The sequence below is a fragment of the Echiichthys vipera genome (assembly GCF_963691815.1).
Source record: "Echiichthys vipera genome assembly, chromosome: 16".
Taxonomy (NCBI): Eukaryota; Metazoa; Chordata; class Actinopteri; order Perciformes; family Trachinidae; genus Echiichthys; species Echiichthys vipera.
The window spans coordinates 27,287,552-27,304,169 of record NC_139841.1 but is presented as its reverse complement, the minus strand read 5'-3'; the positions used below and the strand labels follow the sequence as shown (position 1 = coordinate 27,304,169).

Genomic DNA, 16,618 nt, shown 5'->3' with positions numbered 1-16,618 from the left:
TATTGAGTTATAAATAAAGCTTGATGAGTTCGTCGCTGACGGCAGACGGGGTGAGGACGCCCAGGTCGGTGAAGAGGAGGGTGATGAGGGAGGGAGGCGTGTAGTCGATCATGGGATGCTCCTCCGACAGGTTCTGGACCGTCTTCAGGGTGTCTGCTTTGTACTGTGGGAGGCAGGGGAAGACTTTTACAGCAGCAGAAGAAGAAAAGAGTAACGAGATTTGTTGTTTCCTCTGCTGTCGTACCTTAAATTTATCGGGCACGTCCTGCTGGTTGAGCGGGTAGAGGCGGACGAATTTGAAACTCTCAGCCACGACGTAGAACGGCTTGTTATGCGCTTTAGAGCACACGGCCGTCTGATAAGTGCCGATCTGCAAGAACAAAGAGGTGAAACGTTAAATACAGCAGTGACGCTTTAGACCGCTGCATCAGAACGACATAATTCAGGAGGATTAGGGTTTTTTTTACATCCATTTAAAGCCCGTGTGAGTGCCCCCCTGCTGTCCGCATCCCTTAGCATTTTGGACCGGACAGTGTTGATCCCCATCTAGACTTCACCTCTCGTCTTCCTGGCGAGCGAGCATGCGACTAACCCTTAATCGATTAGTTGTTTTGTCAATAAAATGTTGAAAAATGTCCATTCCAGTTTCTCAAAATCCAAGGTGATGTCTTGAAATGTCTCAAGTTTGTCCAAACCCCAAAGATATTCAGTTTAATGATATGAAACATAGAACATTTACATATTTGAGAGGCTGAAAAACAGCATTTTTGCGTGAAATTGACTTTCTCTAATCAAACGTTGCAGGTGAAGGCATTCAAAGGTCTTTTTTAACCACTAATGCTGCTGAAAATAACAGCAAACCTCTGCAGCAGCATGAGAAGAGTCCCTACACACACAACAAAGCAGCAATGGGCTCCTTCCACTGTAATGGACTTTACTATGAGAGGAGCTGGTACAGGAGCCAGTAGGTAAGTCTTTAAAACACTCTTTAATAAACTCTGGCTTCACTAACTACGCTGTTGCTGCTTTGTTTTGTGTGTAGGGCCCTGAGCTAATCACTGTTAGCCACGTCTGGATGTTAGCGACTCCTTGAATTCTCTATACAGATTTTGATCAACAAAAAAAACTGTCTCCATGAATTATTTGACGTATTTTCATTCTGAAAAAGACCCTGAGGTCCATTTTAGCCGGACTCACACTTTAATATGTCCATGCAGTGATTTTGCTATTCAAGTTAGTGCAGGGGTGTCAAACTCAGGCTCGTGGGACAAATCTTGCCCGCGGTGTAATTATATTTGGCCCCTAAGATCATATCCAGGTTCTGTGAGAGCTGGCCCGCGAGTTTAAAGCACATACACGTCTACTTTTCTGTTCACACACATGAGCATCCATGCTACCAGTCTCTGCAGACACACTGAATCCACCCCTCCCCAAAAACGCCCCAAAGAAAGATGGAGGACAGGAGCTTTCAGCAGATGATCTGTGTCTGAAGGTAAAGAGCTGTTTGTCACCGTGGCTGTAACCAAAGAATCAAACATGAGAAACACCACGACAAGAACAAGGAGCTGCACTGGAAAGGTTCAACGTTACACATCTGGAGAGAAGGGAAACATGGAAACATGCACGTTTGCAGTCTTCTTTTAGTAAAGAAAGATGAAAACACCACAAAAACATGACAAAATTACTAAAAACAGACGTAAAACACCCGAAAAATGACCAAAAACAGATGAAAACACCACAAAAACGTGACAAAATTACTAAAAACAGACGTAAAACACCAGAAAAACATGAAAACACCACAAAAACCTGACAAAATTACTAAAAACAGACATAAAACACCCGAAAAATGACCAAAAACAGATGAAAACACCACAAAAACGTGACAAAATTACCAAAAACAGATGAAAACACCACAAAAACACTAAAAACAGATGAAAAACAACACAAAAACACGACAATACGACTAAAAACAGATGTAAACACTCCCTAAAACGACCCAAAGAAAGATGGAGGACAGGAGCTTTCAGCAGAGGATCTGTGTCTGAAGGTAAAGAGCTGTTTGTCACCGTGGCTGTGACCAAAGAATCAAACAGAAGAAACACCACGACAAGAACAAGGAGCTGCACTGGAAAGGTTCAACGTTACACATCTGGAGAGAAGGAACACATGCAACATTTGCAGTCTTCTTCTTTTTTTGATAAAGAAAGATGAAAACACGACAAAATGACTGAAAACAGACACAAAACGCCACAAAAATGTGACAAAATGACTAAAAAAAGACATAAAACACCACAAAAACATGACAAAACGACTAAAAACAGATGAAAAACACCACAAAAACACTAAAAACACCACAAAAACATGACAAAATTACCAAAAATACTAAAACCAGACACAAAACACCACAAAAACGTGACAAAATTACCAAAAACAGATGAAAACACCACAAAAACATGACAAAACGACTAAAAATAAATAGTAAATAATAGTAAATATTGAGTTTGTCTCACAACTTTGTCCCAGTTTTTAAATTTGGCCCTCTGTGAGTTGGAGTTTGACACCACTGAGTTGGTGTCTGGACACTTGTTCCCCCACTGATCACGAGCAGTGTAAATGTTTCCTTCACGTGAAACTTTCACAGCCGTCGTCGGACTCACGATCGAATGTTTAAAACAGCAGAAACAGAGAAGTCGTCTTATTCTGACACTCGCCTTGTTGATGATGCCTCCGCTCTCCACGACGCCCTCTGCACCGACGATGACGAGGTCCACTTTCTCCAGCACGTACCTGCAGAACACGACCAAAACAAACGGCTCAAATGTTCGTGTCGACAACGAGCGACACTTTTTAAAAGCACGGTGATGAATAAGGAACGTATTTACCCCACAGCTGCATCCAGAACCACCGTTACTGGAACATTGAGTTTCCTCAGAGCGTCAGCCATCTGTCTCCTGAGCAAAGTAAGTCTGATTCAGCCTGTGTGTGTGTGTGTGTGTGTGTGTGTGTGTGTGTGTGTGTGTGTGTGTGTGTGTGTGTGTGTGTGTGTGTGTGTGTGTGTGTGTGTGTGTGTGTGTGTGTGTGTGTGTGTGTGTGTGTGTGTCCCTTCAGAATAAAAGCCTGAGCCCACGGTGCACTCACCCCGCTGAGTCGGGCTGTGATTCAGTCACATACACAGAGAAGCGTTTCTTCTCAGCTGCAGCTTTTTCCAGCACCCGCAGGACGACTCTGGAGTACGAGTGCGTCAGGATTTTCTGTGAGGAACACAACTGAGTCATTTTACGTCCTCAAACACTGTGTGAGCAAACAGTTCACTGCTGCATGTCTGTGTGTATCTAAACTCATGAGTGTGTGTGTGTCGTTCTGGAGGTTAACGACGACCTTCAGTCACGTTTAGACCTGCACACACTCTTTATTATGCTTTTATATAATAAATCAATGACAACAGCAAGGAATCTTATGTGTGTGTGTGTGTGTGTGTGTGTGTGTGTGTGTGTGTGTGTGTGTGTGTGTGTGTGTGTGTAATTCAGATTAGGACCGACTGATATGGCAGCTGGAATAGTGTCTATTTTTAGTCATTTAGCATCTTTTTGTGGTGATTTTGCATCTATTTTTAGTCATTTTGCATCTTTTTGTGGTGGTTTTGCATCAATTTTTAGACATTTTGCATCTTTTTGTGCTGGTTTTGCATCTATTTTTAGTCATTTAGCATCTTTTTGTGCTGGTTTTGCATCTATTTTTAGTAATTTTGCATCATTTTGTGGTAGTTTTGCATCTATTTTTAGTCATTTTGCATCTTTTTGTGGTGGTTTTGCATCTATTTTTAGTCATTTTGCATCATTTTGTGGTGGTTTTGCATCCATTTTTATTCATTTTGCATCTTTTTGTGGTGGTTTTGCATCTATTTTTAGTCATTTTGCATCTTTTTGTGCTGGTTTTGCATCTATTTTTATTCATTTTGCATCTTTTTGTGGTGGTTTTGCATCTATTTTTAGTCATTTTGCATCTTTTTGTGGTGGTTTTGCATCTATTTTTATTCATTTTGCATCTTTTTGTGGTTGTTTTGCATCTATTTTTAGTCATTTTGCATCTTTTTGTGTTGGTTTTGCATCTATTTTGTATCTTTTTTGGTGGTTTTGACACTGTCGCCAAGAGAGCATCACTGGATCAAGCTGAAAAAAGCTGCCGTTTCTTCAGATTTTTCCATTTGCTTTTTTTAGGGACTTAGTTCAATAACGTGTGCTTTGAAACCACAGTATTTATAACTTTTAGTTGGCGTCTTATTAAGAGAAGTATTCAGTCAGTTTCATAGAGAACGACGTGTGTTTTGTTTTATCTGAGTTCAACAGTAATTAAAGATCCGTTTAAACGTGTGGTGCAGCGCAGAAACCAAAGGGACATCCTGAGCCTCCTGGGCAGCAGAGGGCGCTGTTGTGTATAAAAAGAACTTGATGAAATTGAAATGAGACTTCCTAAATCAGAAATACTTAAACAATAATCCCAGGGGGAAATAATTTAAATGAATAAAGCTGAACTAACAGTAAACAGGAGGCAACACACACGCGTGTAAAGTAAATACTTACAGCACCGTCTTTGATGAAGGTGTGACAGAGTTTAGCGACTTTGGCCCGGGACATCGAGATCTTCTCCAGGAACAGTTCTCCTCTCTCCTCCATCACCTTCTTACAGCGAGACAGATCCTGACACACACACACACACACACACACACACACAGCGGCAACAGTTAATCATTAAATAAGCACACAATCGAATACTCCCACTGGTTCTCCCGTCGTCTAGGAGAACTCAGAATTTGATCAACGAGATGAATCCAACGTCCTGATCACGACCTGAAACCACAGCCTCTCTTTGAGTGTTTAAAATAATGTTTTCAATGTGTTGTGGTGTTGTTTTGGTGCCCGCTGGTGTCACGAGGACGCCACTCACCTCGTGCTCCAGTGACGTCAGACTGATGAAGCGCAGGAAGAGCTCTCCTCCCGAGGACACGGCCACAGAGGAGTCCACTCCCGTCAGGCAGTCCGTGGCCCACGTCAGGCTCTCCCTCAGGCCCAGGATCGTCTCCCCTGAGGGGGCAGGAGCCGTTTATCAGCACAGGTTACACACGATACGTTCTCAAGAAGTGAATGTTGTTCTTACTCCACTACATTCACTTGTAACAGAGTATTTCTACACTGTATCATTTGTACTTTGAGTAAAAGATGTGGTCGCTCCATCACTGAGTGTTTATAACAGTAAAACAACGACTTTCACTTTTGATACGTTTAAGTTAATTCTTCTGATCCATAGCAAGGTTTGAACGCAGGGCTTTCACTTGGACTCATAGACGTATTCAGAGCCAACAGGCCCCTGGGCACAGACCTGTGAGGCCCCCCCACTGTGTGTACACAGCAACAAGACACACACACACACACACACACACACACACATTCACAGAGTCGACTTTAAGTCATTGTGTAGTCTTTCTGGTCTCTTTGTGGTTATTATACGTTTATTTTATAGTGGTTTTTGTATGTTCTGTGCTATTTTGCCCCTTTTTAGTCATTTTACATCTTTTTGTGGTGGTTTTGCATACATTTTTAGACATTTAGCATCTATTCTTAGTCATTTTGCATCTTTTTTGCTGGTTTTGCATTACATTTTAGACATTTTGCTTGTTTTTGCATCTATTTTTAGTCATTTTGCATCTATCTTTAGTCATTGTACCTCTTTTTCTGATTGTTTTGCATCTGTTTTTAGTCATTTTGCATCTTTATGTGATGGTTTTGCATCTATTCCTCTACATTTTGATATGTTTTGGTGATATCACATGTATTATTAATCATTCTGCGTGTCTGTCATCATTGTGTGTCTCTATGTGGTCGTTTTTTGTCTGTTTTCAGTCATTTATCATCTCTTCACAGGTCAAATAAAATGGTTTTGAATGAACACAGACCTTTGTCTCTCTTGAGGAACTCCAGCAGGGTGCGGATAGCGGCCACAGCAGAGGCCATGTCCGGGTCTTTGCTCATCTGAGCCCTGAAATACTCCACCAGCACTGACCCGGGACACAGTTAGCACGGTTAATGAACGACACTAACAACTAAACATGACAGGAAACAGAAAACTGTGAACTACTCACCTTCTTCATTCATCCTGAAACTCACAGAAAAGCCTAAAAGCTTTAATGTTTCCTGTTAAAACTAAAAAAGAGTGGATGTTTACTGAGTTACAGCCCAAAGACACTGACACATGCAGCTGGAAACTCTGTCTCTACAGCCTTCAAATCAAAACTAAACACTAAATATTAAATAACACTTTTAAATAAACTATTTCAGATAAACTTTTAAACACCCTGCCATAAAAAAACTGCGGAAATCAGTCTGGGAAGCTGTTTTATCACAACTGCACTGAATCAGCGCATCCAGAACGAGCTGCGTGTTGTGTTGTGACGTGTCGCGGAGAGATGACGCAGTACGTTTGTCCCAGCGTCGCGCCCCCTTCAGGTGCTGTCGGAAATTATAAAACTTTGGCATTTGATGGATTTTGTTGAAAAGAAAAAGGCTAAAAAAAAGAGTGATTTTTGTAAACACGTTTTCATTTATGTTTCACTCACTTTTCTCATTTATTTTGTCAGATTTATGATGTTTTATTAACAAGAAAATGTATTTAAAGTAGTTAAAATGAGCGCAACCGTAAACGTCTACAGCACAAAAATGCAACACATTAATTTTTTTTTTCATATTTTAAGTGTATTTTGCTGATAATACTTACACACTTCTACTTAAGTAAGCTTTAAATGCAATAATTTAACTATAGTGGAGTATTTTCACAGTGTGGTGTTAAAACTTTAACTTAAGTCTAAATTCTCTGAGTACTTCTGCAGGACTTTTACTCATTAAAGAGTATTTTTACACTGTGGGTTTGGGTCAAATGTTTAAATACTTTTTCCACCTCTGGGTTTTTGTATTTTTACTGAAGCACCTGTTCTTCTTCAACCCCTGCAGGAAATTTATTTATTAAAAAGGGTATTTTACGTTGTGGTTTTAAGTAAAAGATTGGGTATGTACAACAGTAGTATTTTTTTTACGTAAATAAGTACGACTGCAGGACTGTTAATTCTAACAAAGTAGCCTTTTACTTAAGCATTAATGAAGTAAATAATCAGAGTATTTCTTCTACTGCTGGGTACTTTTAATGAAGTATTACTGAAGTATTACTGAAGTATTAATGAAGTATTACTTTAATAAATAATCAGAGTATTTCTTCTACCACTGGGTACTTTTAATTCAATTCAATTCAATTTTATTTACAGTGCAAAATCATAACAAAAGTTGTCTCAGGACACTTTACAGAGTAGGTAAAGACCACACTCTATGACTTATTTATGATTTACAGAGACCCAACAATTCCCCCGTAGAGTACGTAGAAGTATGAAGTATTACTGTAGTAAATATTCAGAGTACCTCTACCTCTGGGTACTTTTACTGAAGTAATACTGAAGTATTACTTTAGTTAATAATCAGAGTATTTCTTCTACCTCTGGGTACTTTTACTGAAGTATTACTTAAGTAAATAATCAGAGTATTTCTTCTACCTCTGGGTACTTTTAATGAAGTATTACTTTAGTTAATAATCAGAGTATTTCTTCTACCTCTGGGTACTTTTATTGAAGTATTACTTTAGTATTAATCAAAGTATTCCCTCTACTGCTGGGTACTTTTACTGAAGTTTTACTGAAGTATTACTTTAGTAAATAACCAGAGTATTTCTTCTACCTCTGGGTACTTTTACTGAAGTATCACTGAAGTAAATAACCAGGAGTAATTCCTCTACCACGGCTCTGACAGCAGACCCTGAATTAATTTTCAAACCAAACTTCTTGTAGTTTTTCAGTTTTTAATAGTTTTATGAAAGAAAATCAGCAGCCTCTTTGTTCTTTCACACACACACACACACACACACACACACACACACACACACACACACACACACACACACACACACACACACACACACACACACACACACACACACACACACACACACACACACACACACACACACACACACAGTGTGCAGGAAGATCCGTCTTCATAGTGCAGCTGCAGCCAGGCTCCGCGCATGCGCAGTGGCTCCTCTGTGCGCTCTACTGTTTGCATTGTGTCTGAACTGCCGGCGAGCTTTAAAAAAATATTATACCCACCGCGGCAATGTCGGGCAGGTCGGTCCGAGCTGAGACCCGGAGCAGGGCGAAGGATGACATCAAGAGGGTCATGGCCGCGATCGAGAAAGTACGAAAATGGTAAGAAGAAGGAGGGCAAAACAGCGGGCTTCGTTATCTAACACGAGAAAAAGGCTTCGGCTTGTTGGGGGAGGAGAGGGAAGGAGGATGAAACGGAAAGAAAAGGGTGATTTTTTAAAAATACACACACACACACACACGGATGTACTCCCGGCTCAGGTGCACCGGGGAGCACTGGCGCGGTGCACCGCCACAGCCCGCCGTTCTACCGCACACTCGAACCGGGGAGCCGTTTTTTTTTCTCCCCTTCTCTGTGAACGGCCAGAAACCCAGAAGCCATTTCGATGCAGTCACATGAAGCCATTGCTGCCGCTTGTTTGAAAGCTTCCAGACGAGGTATTTTTGTTAAATTTAATTTAAAAATAGGGTAGAAAGTGACATTAACTGTCGACGGGGAGACATTTTGACGACGGCGCTCTCGAGTCGGAGGAGTTTGGTCCGTGTGGAGTTTTAAATTAAGCGCTTTGAGTCGCCCTGTAGGTCCGGGGGAGAAGGGGAGCTCGGTGGGGGTGGGGAGAGGGGAAGCACGGCTCGCTGGGAGTGCATGGCCGGACACGGAGCGACTGTAAAGCGTTTAACACACTTTATATTTTTTATTTTAGTGTGTTTGTGTCGAAAAGTGTCGGTTTTAGGTTCGTAACCCCGCCCGCGGCGGAATCGATACGGTGTGTTTTTGTTGTTTTTTATCAGATGGTTTAATCAAACGTCCCCGGGTCACAGGCAGTTGGCAGTTTGAACATAACGTCTATTTAACGGTCGCTTTTTAAAAATGTATTTATAATTAAATATTTTTTAAAGTTAATTGAAAGCTTTATGGTACAATAATTCAATATGATTTATTTTTATTTATTTTATATACAGTCTATGGTTTTCTCCCCGGGTCAGAGGCAGTTGGCAGTTTGAACATAACGTCTATTTAACGGTCGCTTTTTTTATTTTTTTTTATTATATTGAAAAATTATGAAACTAATTTTAAAACATTAGTGTATAAATATACAATTTTATTTATTTATATTATTTTAATTTTGGTGTTTTTGTTGTTTTCTCCCCGGGTCAGAGGCAGTTGGCAGTTTGAACATAACGTCAATTTAACGGTTACTTTTTTATTAACATTTATAGTTAAAATTGACAGTTAATTGAAAGCTTTAGGGTACAAATATACAATTTTATTTATTTATATTATTTTATTTGGGTGGTTTATTTCTTTTCTTTACAGTCTATGGTTTTCTCCTCAGGTCAAAGTCAGTTGGACGTTTGAACATAACGTCAATTTAACGGTCGCTTTTAAAATTATTTAAACATTTTTTTTATAATTAATGAAATATTTAAAGTTAATTGAAAGCTTTATGGTACAAATATACATTTTTTTTTTTTTATTATTTTATTTGGGTGGTTTATTTGTTTTCTCCCCAGGTCACAGTCAGTTGGAAGTTTGAACATAACGTCAATTTAACGGTCTCTTTTTTGTTTTTTAATTATATTGAAAAATTATGAAACTAATTTGAAAATATTAGTGTATAAATATACAATTTTATTTATTTATATTATTTTAATTGGGAGGGTTTATTTGTTTTCTCCTCAGGTCAAAGTCATTAAAATAGTGTCAATTAATAATAAGAAAAATAACCAATAATGAAAAATATACGTTGGTTTCCGTCCAAATCTGAATTATGTTTATTTTATATTATATGTTGTCACTTTAATTGGGCCTTTGTCTCAAAATCATCATTTTGGAGCTTAAACAATTAGTCAAGTTGATCAGAAATCATTTTGTTTATTTATTAATTAGTTTTTAAACAGAAAAAAATCTGTAAATCATCTCAACAAGACATCTGAATATACAATATATGTTTTTCCAGAATTGATTGATGCTTCTGTGTTTTCTGTCCACTTTGCTGCTGTAAATAAGAAAAAGACACTTATTTTGATCATTATATATATATATATATATATATATATATATATATATATATATATATATATATATATATATATTAAATACCAGGACAAAATAAGACATTTAAACATGTTTTTTACTATTAAATTAGATTTTACAGAACAAATGATTTAAGGCTGCAGCTCTCAAGTATTTTTATTATTATTTAATTTGCCTGTCTAAAAAAAGGTCATAAAACCTCCTGAAGCCCAAAAGTTAAAGTCTTTAAACGTCTTTTATTTACATTAGTGTCGTTGTATTGAGACACATAACGAGCCTTTTTCGATCCAGTAGAAGTTTTAGCGTCTGTTCATTAACATCACACAGATACAGTCATTAAATATATGATTGTTCTTGTCTGCTTCATTTGTTTGGACTGTTTAATGAATTAATTTGACATTATTTGTAGTTTTTAAGCCGTATAATTCATAAAAATACTACAATCCTTTGTGACGGGGATCTGCGGGTAGTTTTTATGCAGAGGGTCTTAATTTTCTGACGCCTCAGCTTGTTTTTGTTGTTTTTTTTATTGTTTTTGTTGTTGTTTTTTTGTAAACAGGGAGAAGAAATGGGTGACGGTCGGCGACACGTCCCTCCGCATCTACAAGTGGGTGCCAGTGACGGAGCCCAAATCAGACGACGTGAGTTCAGAAATATTTAAGTGTCCAAAGCGCACGTTTGTTTCGCTTTTATATGAAAAAAGGAACATTTTGTGATTTTTCTCACCGCAGAAGAACAAAAACAAGAAGAAGGGTAAAGATGAGAAGTACGGCTCCGAGCTGACGACTCCAGAGAACAGCTCCTCCCCGGGGATGATGGACATGCACGGTACGTTCGGTAAGAGCCTCAGAGGAATACCGTCGTGGTTATTCCGTATTTTTTTATTCTTGTCAACAAATCCCATGAAAAGACCAACGATGAATATGTTTAAGGGTCTGCTCTTTTGTCTAAAATCATTCTCACATTATCGACTAAAGTGTTTCCTTCTCTCCGTCTTTTCTAGATGACAACAGCAATCAGAGCTCCATCGCCGACTCGTCCCCGGTGAAGCAGGAAAACAGTTGTAGCACCAGCCCCGCCCCAGAGCCCACCGCCACGTCTCACCGCGAGAGCAGCGAGGGCAAGACTGACCAGAGCCCGGACAGCAAGAGGGGTCAGACACTAACACACACACACACACGCACACACACACACACACGTAAAACAACGTCCATGGGACAGAGAGCAGGTGGATGACAGCCACTTCCTGTTTTTGTTTTGCTCCTGTAATCTGAGAGAAAACGACTACTTCCTCGTGATTAAACACAACTTTAACCCGCCCGAAAGCTCCAGGCGGCGATTTAACAAGCTGGTCTCCGGTCTGAATAAGCATTACACTCTTCTTTACGGGACTTACTTACTTTCAAACACGGCAGCACAACAACCAAACAAAGAGCACGTCTTATACTCCTTATTAAGAGCACGGCAACAAATCTGTTAACTGGACACAAACGAGGGGGAATCATATTCTGTGCGTGCTAACAGACTGTGTAAAAATGGACGTAGCGTCTCCGTCAGGTCCGATCTCTCCCCTTGATCCAGTCGTCCTCGCCTACTGGAGTCTCCATGTTGTCAGACTTTGACTACGCCTCATGTATGTGGCGTTGGGGGGAGGGGCGTACGTCCATCTGGCCGACGTTTACCTCCTAGGAGAAGTGAGGGCCAGAGGCTAGCTGTCACTCAAGAGGCCACGCCCCTAATTATTCATACACCTTAACCTCCAGTAAAATAAAAACTAGCCCCTCCCCCTCAGTGTTGTCATGGAGATATGAGCTAAACACACAGACTAGAATGTTCTTTTGTCCTTAAACAGGTTTAATGATGCTGTGTAAACGGCCTGTTTAACATGGGGCTCAATGAGAAACTGCTCTGTTATCAAACCTGCCCCTAGTGGAGACTCAGAGAACTGACGTTCCTGATTGGATCAACCAGGAAGTCACTGTGGTGGGGGCTTGGTGCTAACGAAGAATAATGTACATTTCCATCACTTTAATTAAATAAATTCAACAGTGTAATCATGCATCAACACCTTGTTGTGCTTTTAATTTGAAACCGAAACAGGAAGTGCTGAGTTTGTATTTACAGCAGTCTTATTAAAATATGACTGATTAAAGAGGGAACTAGAAATAAAGCCACAAAACCGTCACTTAAACAGATGTTTGGTTGTGTGGTTTTAAAATAATGTAAAATTAACAGTAAAAATGTTGTTTTTATTGAACCAGGAGTGAAAGACTCTCGTTTGGAGCGTTGTGTAAATTTGATGAGAAACTAAACTGAGCTTTACTTTGAGTCTCTCAGAGCAAACACTGATGAACAAACGTGCTCCAGTTCTGATTGTGCTTTACGGTCCTCAGGTAAGACCACCCCGTCATCAGAGACCTCAGAGAGAGGACAAAGTGCCAAGAGAGACAGCGCGTCCTCAGGGGACAAGGACTCTTCAGACAGCAAAGCCACTCAGGTACCAACACGTCTGCAAACTGCACTCGCCACTCGCACGTTTGATGAGCAAAGATAATTAACAACAGGAACAGGAACGTACACTCAGCGGCCACATTCTCTGTAAACACTAGAGATGGTTGTGCGTGAAAATCCCAGTAGGCACCAACAACCACGCCACGTTCAAAGTCACGTAAATCACCTTTCTTCCCCGTTCTGATGCTGGTTTGACCTGCATCACATCCTCTTCACCACGTCTACACACACACACTCTTCACCTTGTCTACACACCCGAATGAGTTGCTGCCGTGTGATTGGCTGATTAGAAATGTGTGTTAACGAGCAGTGGACAGGTGTGCCTAATAAAGTGGCCGCTGAGTGTAAATAAAAATAGATTAGAGCAGATTCTACAGGTAAACTTAGGATTTTCTGGATTCTACTCTCCATAATTTGGTTTAATGAAAACAAAACTTTAGAAGATTTTTGTGAAATAACAGAGAAGTAATTATCTGATGCTGTTTAACGTGAGTAAGATCGTGCTTTAAACCCTAAACCTGTTTCTAACCCCGCTGAGTAAATAACTACAGACTTATTTCTTAGTTGTTACCTCGACTTCATGAAGTTGAAGCAGACGCTGCTCATCAGCTGTCTAGATTATTATATTATTATATTATTGTTGGTTTACTTCACCGTTTTCTCTGACGAGCGTTTCCCGGTCAGCCGTGTCTCAGGTGCACAGACGTGAACACAGACGTGAACACGCTGTGTGACGTCACGCGGACAGTGGGGAAGTAGAGACGGTTCAGAAATACATGAGAATTATGTTTCATATATAACTGCTTGGATATTGATTCAGTAATAAGTGTAAATGACAGAAATACACAAATAATTCATTAGAGCACCTTCTGGTAATGGTTAAATGATAATGTGTGAAATATTTGTGCTGGTTTAGAAAAAACTGAGCCAGAACAGAGACGCAGACAGAGTTTATATTCAGTGTTTTTGGTCTTAAATGACATTAAAGTCTTAAATTTGACTCCCTCTTAAATCTGAGACCCTGATGTTTTCACAGTAGACGTGTGTTTGCCTCCTGAAGACTGTTGCTCACGCGTTTTTTACTTATTTCCCCGTTTCCCTGCAGGACCCAGAGGAGGAGGCCCCGCCCAGCAAGAAGAGCAAAGCGGAGTCCTCGTCTCAGGACTTTGAGGAGAGTTAAATGTTTGCGTCGCTCCGCTCCTTCACCCTCCCTCCCTCCATTAACTCTAGATGATTTAGGGCTAATGGCTGCACCGGCTCTCCTCTCACTCCCCCACCTCCCCTCCTCAGTACCAAAGGGAGAATGGACGTCTCTCTTCCTCTTCTTCTTCCTCCTCCTCCTCCTCTTCTAACACTCCTCTGCCACAGAGGGAGAATGGATATTACCTCTATTCACCGGTCCCCTCCGTGCTTCCTTCCAGTTCTCCAGACTTTTTCACTAATGCCAAGAGAAGGCTCTGAAGGGGCCGCAGTCGCCTCCGTGACCAGGGGGCGCCACCACCACCTCCTCCACCCCCACCTCCACCTCCTCCTCCACCTCCACCTCCACCTCCTCCTCCTCCACCTCCACCAGGCCAGACGACAAACCCTGACCTGCATCTGTGACTGAAGAGAGTTAACACTGGGGATCTGACGTGAGGACGAGGTCGATCCCGGCCGCTGCTCTGAGACCGTTTTTTAAGATACTGCTAACGGATTAGCTCAGGGGCTAACCCGATCTCAGACCAGCGGCTGCGAGGGGGGGCCTCCACCCTAAGACCACGTCGCGTCACTTCAACCCTCCTCCGATCCGCCTCCTGTTAGACTAATGTTCTGTGTTTGTTTAGGGAACGTTTAGGGTTTTTTTCTCAGGAGGGTCAAAGCACTGTTATGGTTTGTCACAATCGATCACAGATAGATTTGCTGCTGTCGTGGAAGTCTCTTTTTTTTTCCTCTACCCATGAAAAGTTCTCCAGTCACACGTTTTTGTGTTTGTTTTGTTTTTAAAGTGCGTTAGTTTGTGTTGCGTAGAAGGAGACGGTACCGCTCAAGACTAAGTAGTGAAGACGTGAAGGTGTGCCTTGAGTCGCTGCGAGTAAATACACGTTTTAGGTCAACGCAGGTTTATTTTTCACCTTTTTTTAATTTTTGCCTTTTTATAATCATCACTAATTAATATTACACAATATTTATACTCAACACTTCTTTATTTGAAGGAATAATTCAACATTTTGGGGAATAACGTTCTGCCTGTTAGACGCTTAGCTTAGCTTAGCTTAGCTTAGCCTAGCTTAGCTTAGCATAAAGACTGGAAACAAAGGGAAACTGCTAGCCTGCTTCTATTTTTATGCAGATTAAACAAACAAGACAATAATCTGCCAGTGAAGTGTATAAAATCACTGATTAACGATTTAACTATAAAAGAAACTAAGTCTAAAAATGACAAATTGTGATTTTTCGGTGCGGTTTTGTTCTCGGACGTTAAAAAGTTAAGCTTCATCTTTAACCCGTGATGTTTTCAGGGTTGTCATTACGCTTTGATTTGAAAATTCTTCGCTTTGATTGAAACATAATCCTTCGTTTCATCGACACGATCACGTAAACGGATTCAACTCGTGTAAAATCTTTTATCGTGTGAAGTTAAACGGCGTTTGCGTCTCACGCCGGGAGCAGAGCAGAGCGGTCGATCGTCACGTGTGATGACAGCCAGGACACTTCTGTAGAGTTTGAAAAGTGCTTTTACTTTGAAAATCTGTATTTAATATAATCTGAAGTCTGAGCTTCAAAGGTAGATTTACGTTCCACCTGTTTCCAGTCTTTATTCAACGTACAAACGCGGAACTTTTCCCCCAAACGTGCGATCGTTCCTTTACAGCAGCTGGAGATCCGAACACTAGAGGACGTTTAGTTTCATCTCCCGGACATTTAAACATCCGCAAACGTCATCGCCCAGAGTTTCGCGGTCGCTTCAGGTGGAAGTTTGTTTTAACAGCAGAAACAAACTGTGACTTTTAATCGAATCCCGTCTCGTCTCTGACAGAAGCGTCCGCTCGTTAAAAGCAAACGTCGTTCTGATCCTCCTCTAAGGTGCTGTTCCACACACGCGCATCAACGACCGCCCCCTTATTTCCTTTATTTCTGCAGATTTGTGCAATTTACTTGAACTTTATATCCGAGCGCGGATTCAGAACCTGTGACCTCTAATGTAAAACCTCACACACACGTTCAGTTTCATCCATATTTACTCGCGAACACGGATCGGAATCAATCGAATCACCGCAAACGGCCCGACCCCGGTGACGCGGCGCGCTTCAAGAATCATGACGCAGAGCGACTCGATGGGATTCACGCAGACGCGCGTTCACGCGGACGGAGAAGAAGGCGGCGGCGCTCGTCTCAGTTTCGAGGGTGGATTAGCATATACCTCATTCCCAGTCCAGCCGTGCTGGCACTTAAAATGCTATCGTATCGACATTAACCGTTTTAAATCATCACGTTTTCAGTTTTTAATAAGTAAAGATTCACTTCTGTCGTAGCTTTCACAGGAATGAGCCCGTTTCTTCGACTCTGTTTTTTGTTCTTTCCTCGGGACCATTTAGTTTCTCTTTGCTCGTGTACAGACGCTGGTTTGGTTTATTTATTCCATCGATAGTGAATCGGTTTTTATCATGTCAGTGGTTTTGTTTCTTAATAAAAGTCACAAAAGGAAAAAGTTTGTGTTGGTTTCAGTCATTAAAAAGTTTTCACTTCACGATTTCTGACACTAACAAAAGATAAAGAGGGAACTTTGAGATTCTATTATATATGTAATTATATTATTTAATATATAATTCTCATTATTTAGAAATAAAAGGTTGAGAAACTTGTTATTTTAAGATTTTTTGAGATATTCT

The 16,618-nt window shown here is 40.6% G+C and overlaps 2 protein-coding genes across 5 annotated transcripts; one reads left to right on the top strand and one right to left on the bottom strand.

The window, feature by feature from the left end:
• Window positions 1-7: 7 nt before the first annotated feature.
• On the bottom strand, window positions 8-6,389 carry eif2b1 (eukaryotic translation initiation factor 2B, subunit 1 alpha; the record flags this gene model as incomplete). Of its 3 annotated transcripts, XM_083930175.1 has the most annotated exons (9): window positions 6,137-6,389; window positions 5,951-6,052; window positions 4,945-5,081; window positions 4,581-4,697; window positions 3,139-3,251; window positions 2,883-2,951; window positions 2,712-2,787; window positions 245-370; window positions 8-163 (listed from the first exon to the last, which is right to left on the bottom strand). In XM_083930175.1, exons 1-9 carry the CDS (start codon window positions 6,147-6,149, stop codon window positions 8-10), a joined length of 909 nt encoding a protein of 302 aa, XP_083786301.1. In that variant the 5' UTR covers window positions 6,150-6,389. The 3 variants fall into 3 exon arrangements, with proteins under 3 accessions (XP_083786301.1, XP_083786299.1, XP_083786300.1); XM_083930173.1 differs by having other exon boundaries at window positions 8-370; XM_083930174.1 differs by lacking the exon at window positions 2,883-2,951 and having other exon boundaries at window positions 8-370.
• A 1,801-nt stretch (window positions 6,390-8,190) lies between these two features.
• Window positions 8,191-16,418, top strand: bcl7a (BAF chromatin remodeling complex subunit BCL7A; the record flags this gene model as incomplete). Of its 2 annotated transcripts, none has more annotated exons than XM_083929411.1 (6): window positions 8,191-8,299; window positions 10,795-10,876; window positions 10,967-11,063; window positions 11,239-11,388; window positions 12,629-12,732; window positions 13,852-16,418. In XM_083929411.1, the coding sequence occupies 6 exons, from the start codon at window positions 8,208-8,210 to the stop codon at window positions 13,924-13,926; spliced, it is 600 nt and encodes a 199-aa protein (XP_083785537.1). In that variant the 3' UTR covers window positions 13,927-16,418. The 2 variants fall into 2 exon arrangements, with proteins under 2 accessions (XP_083785537.1, XP_083785538.1); XM_083929412.1 differs by having other exon boundaries at window positions 8,208-8,299; window positions 10,967-11,072.
• Window positions 16,419-16,618: the final 200 nt, after the last annotated feature.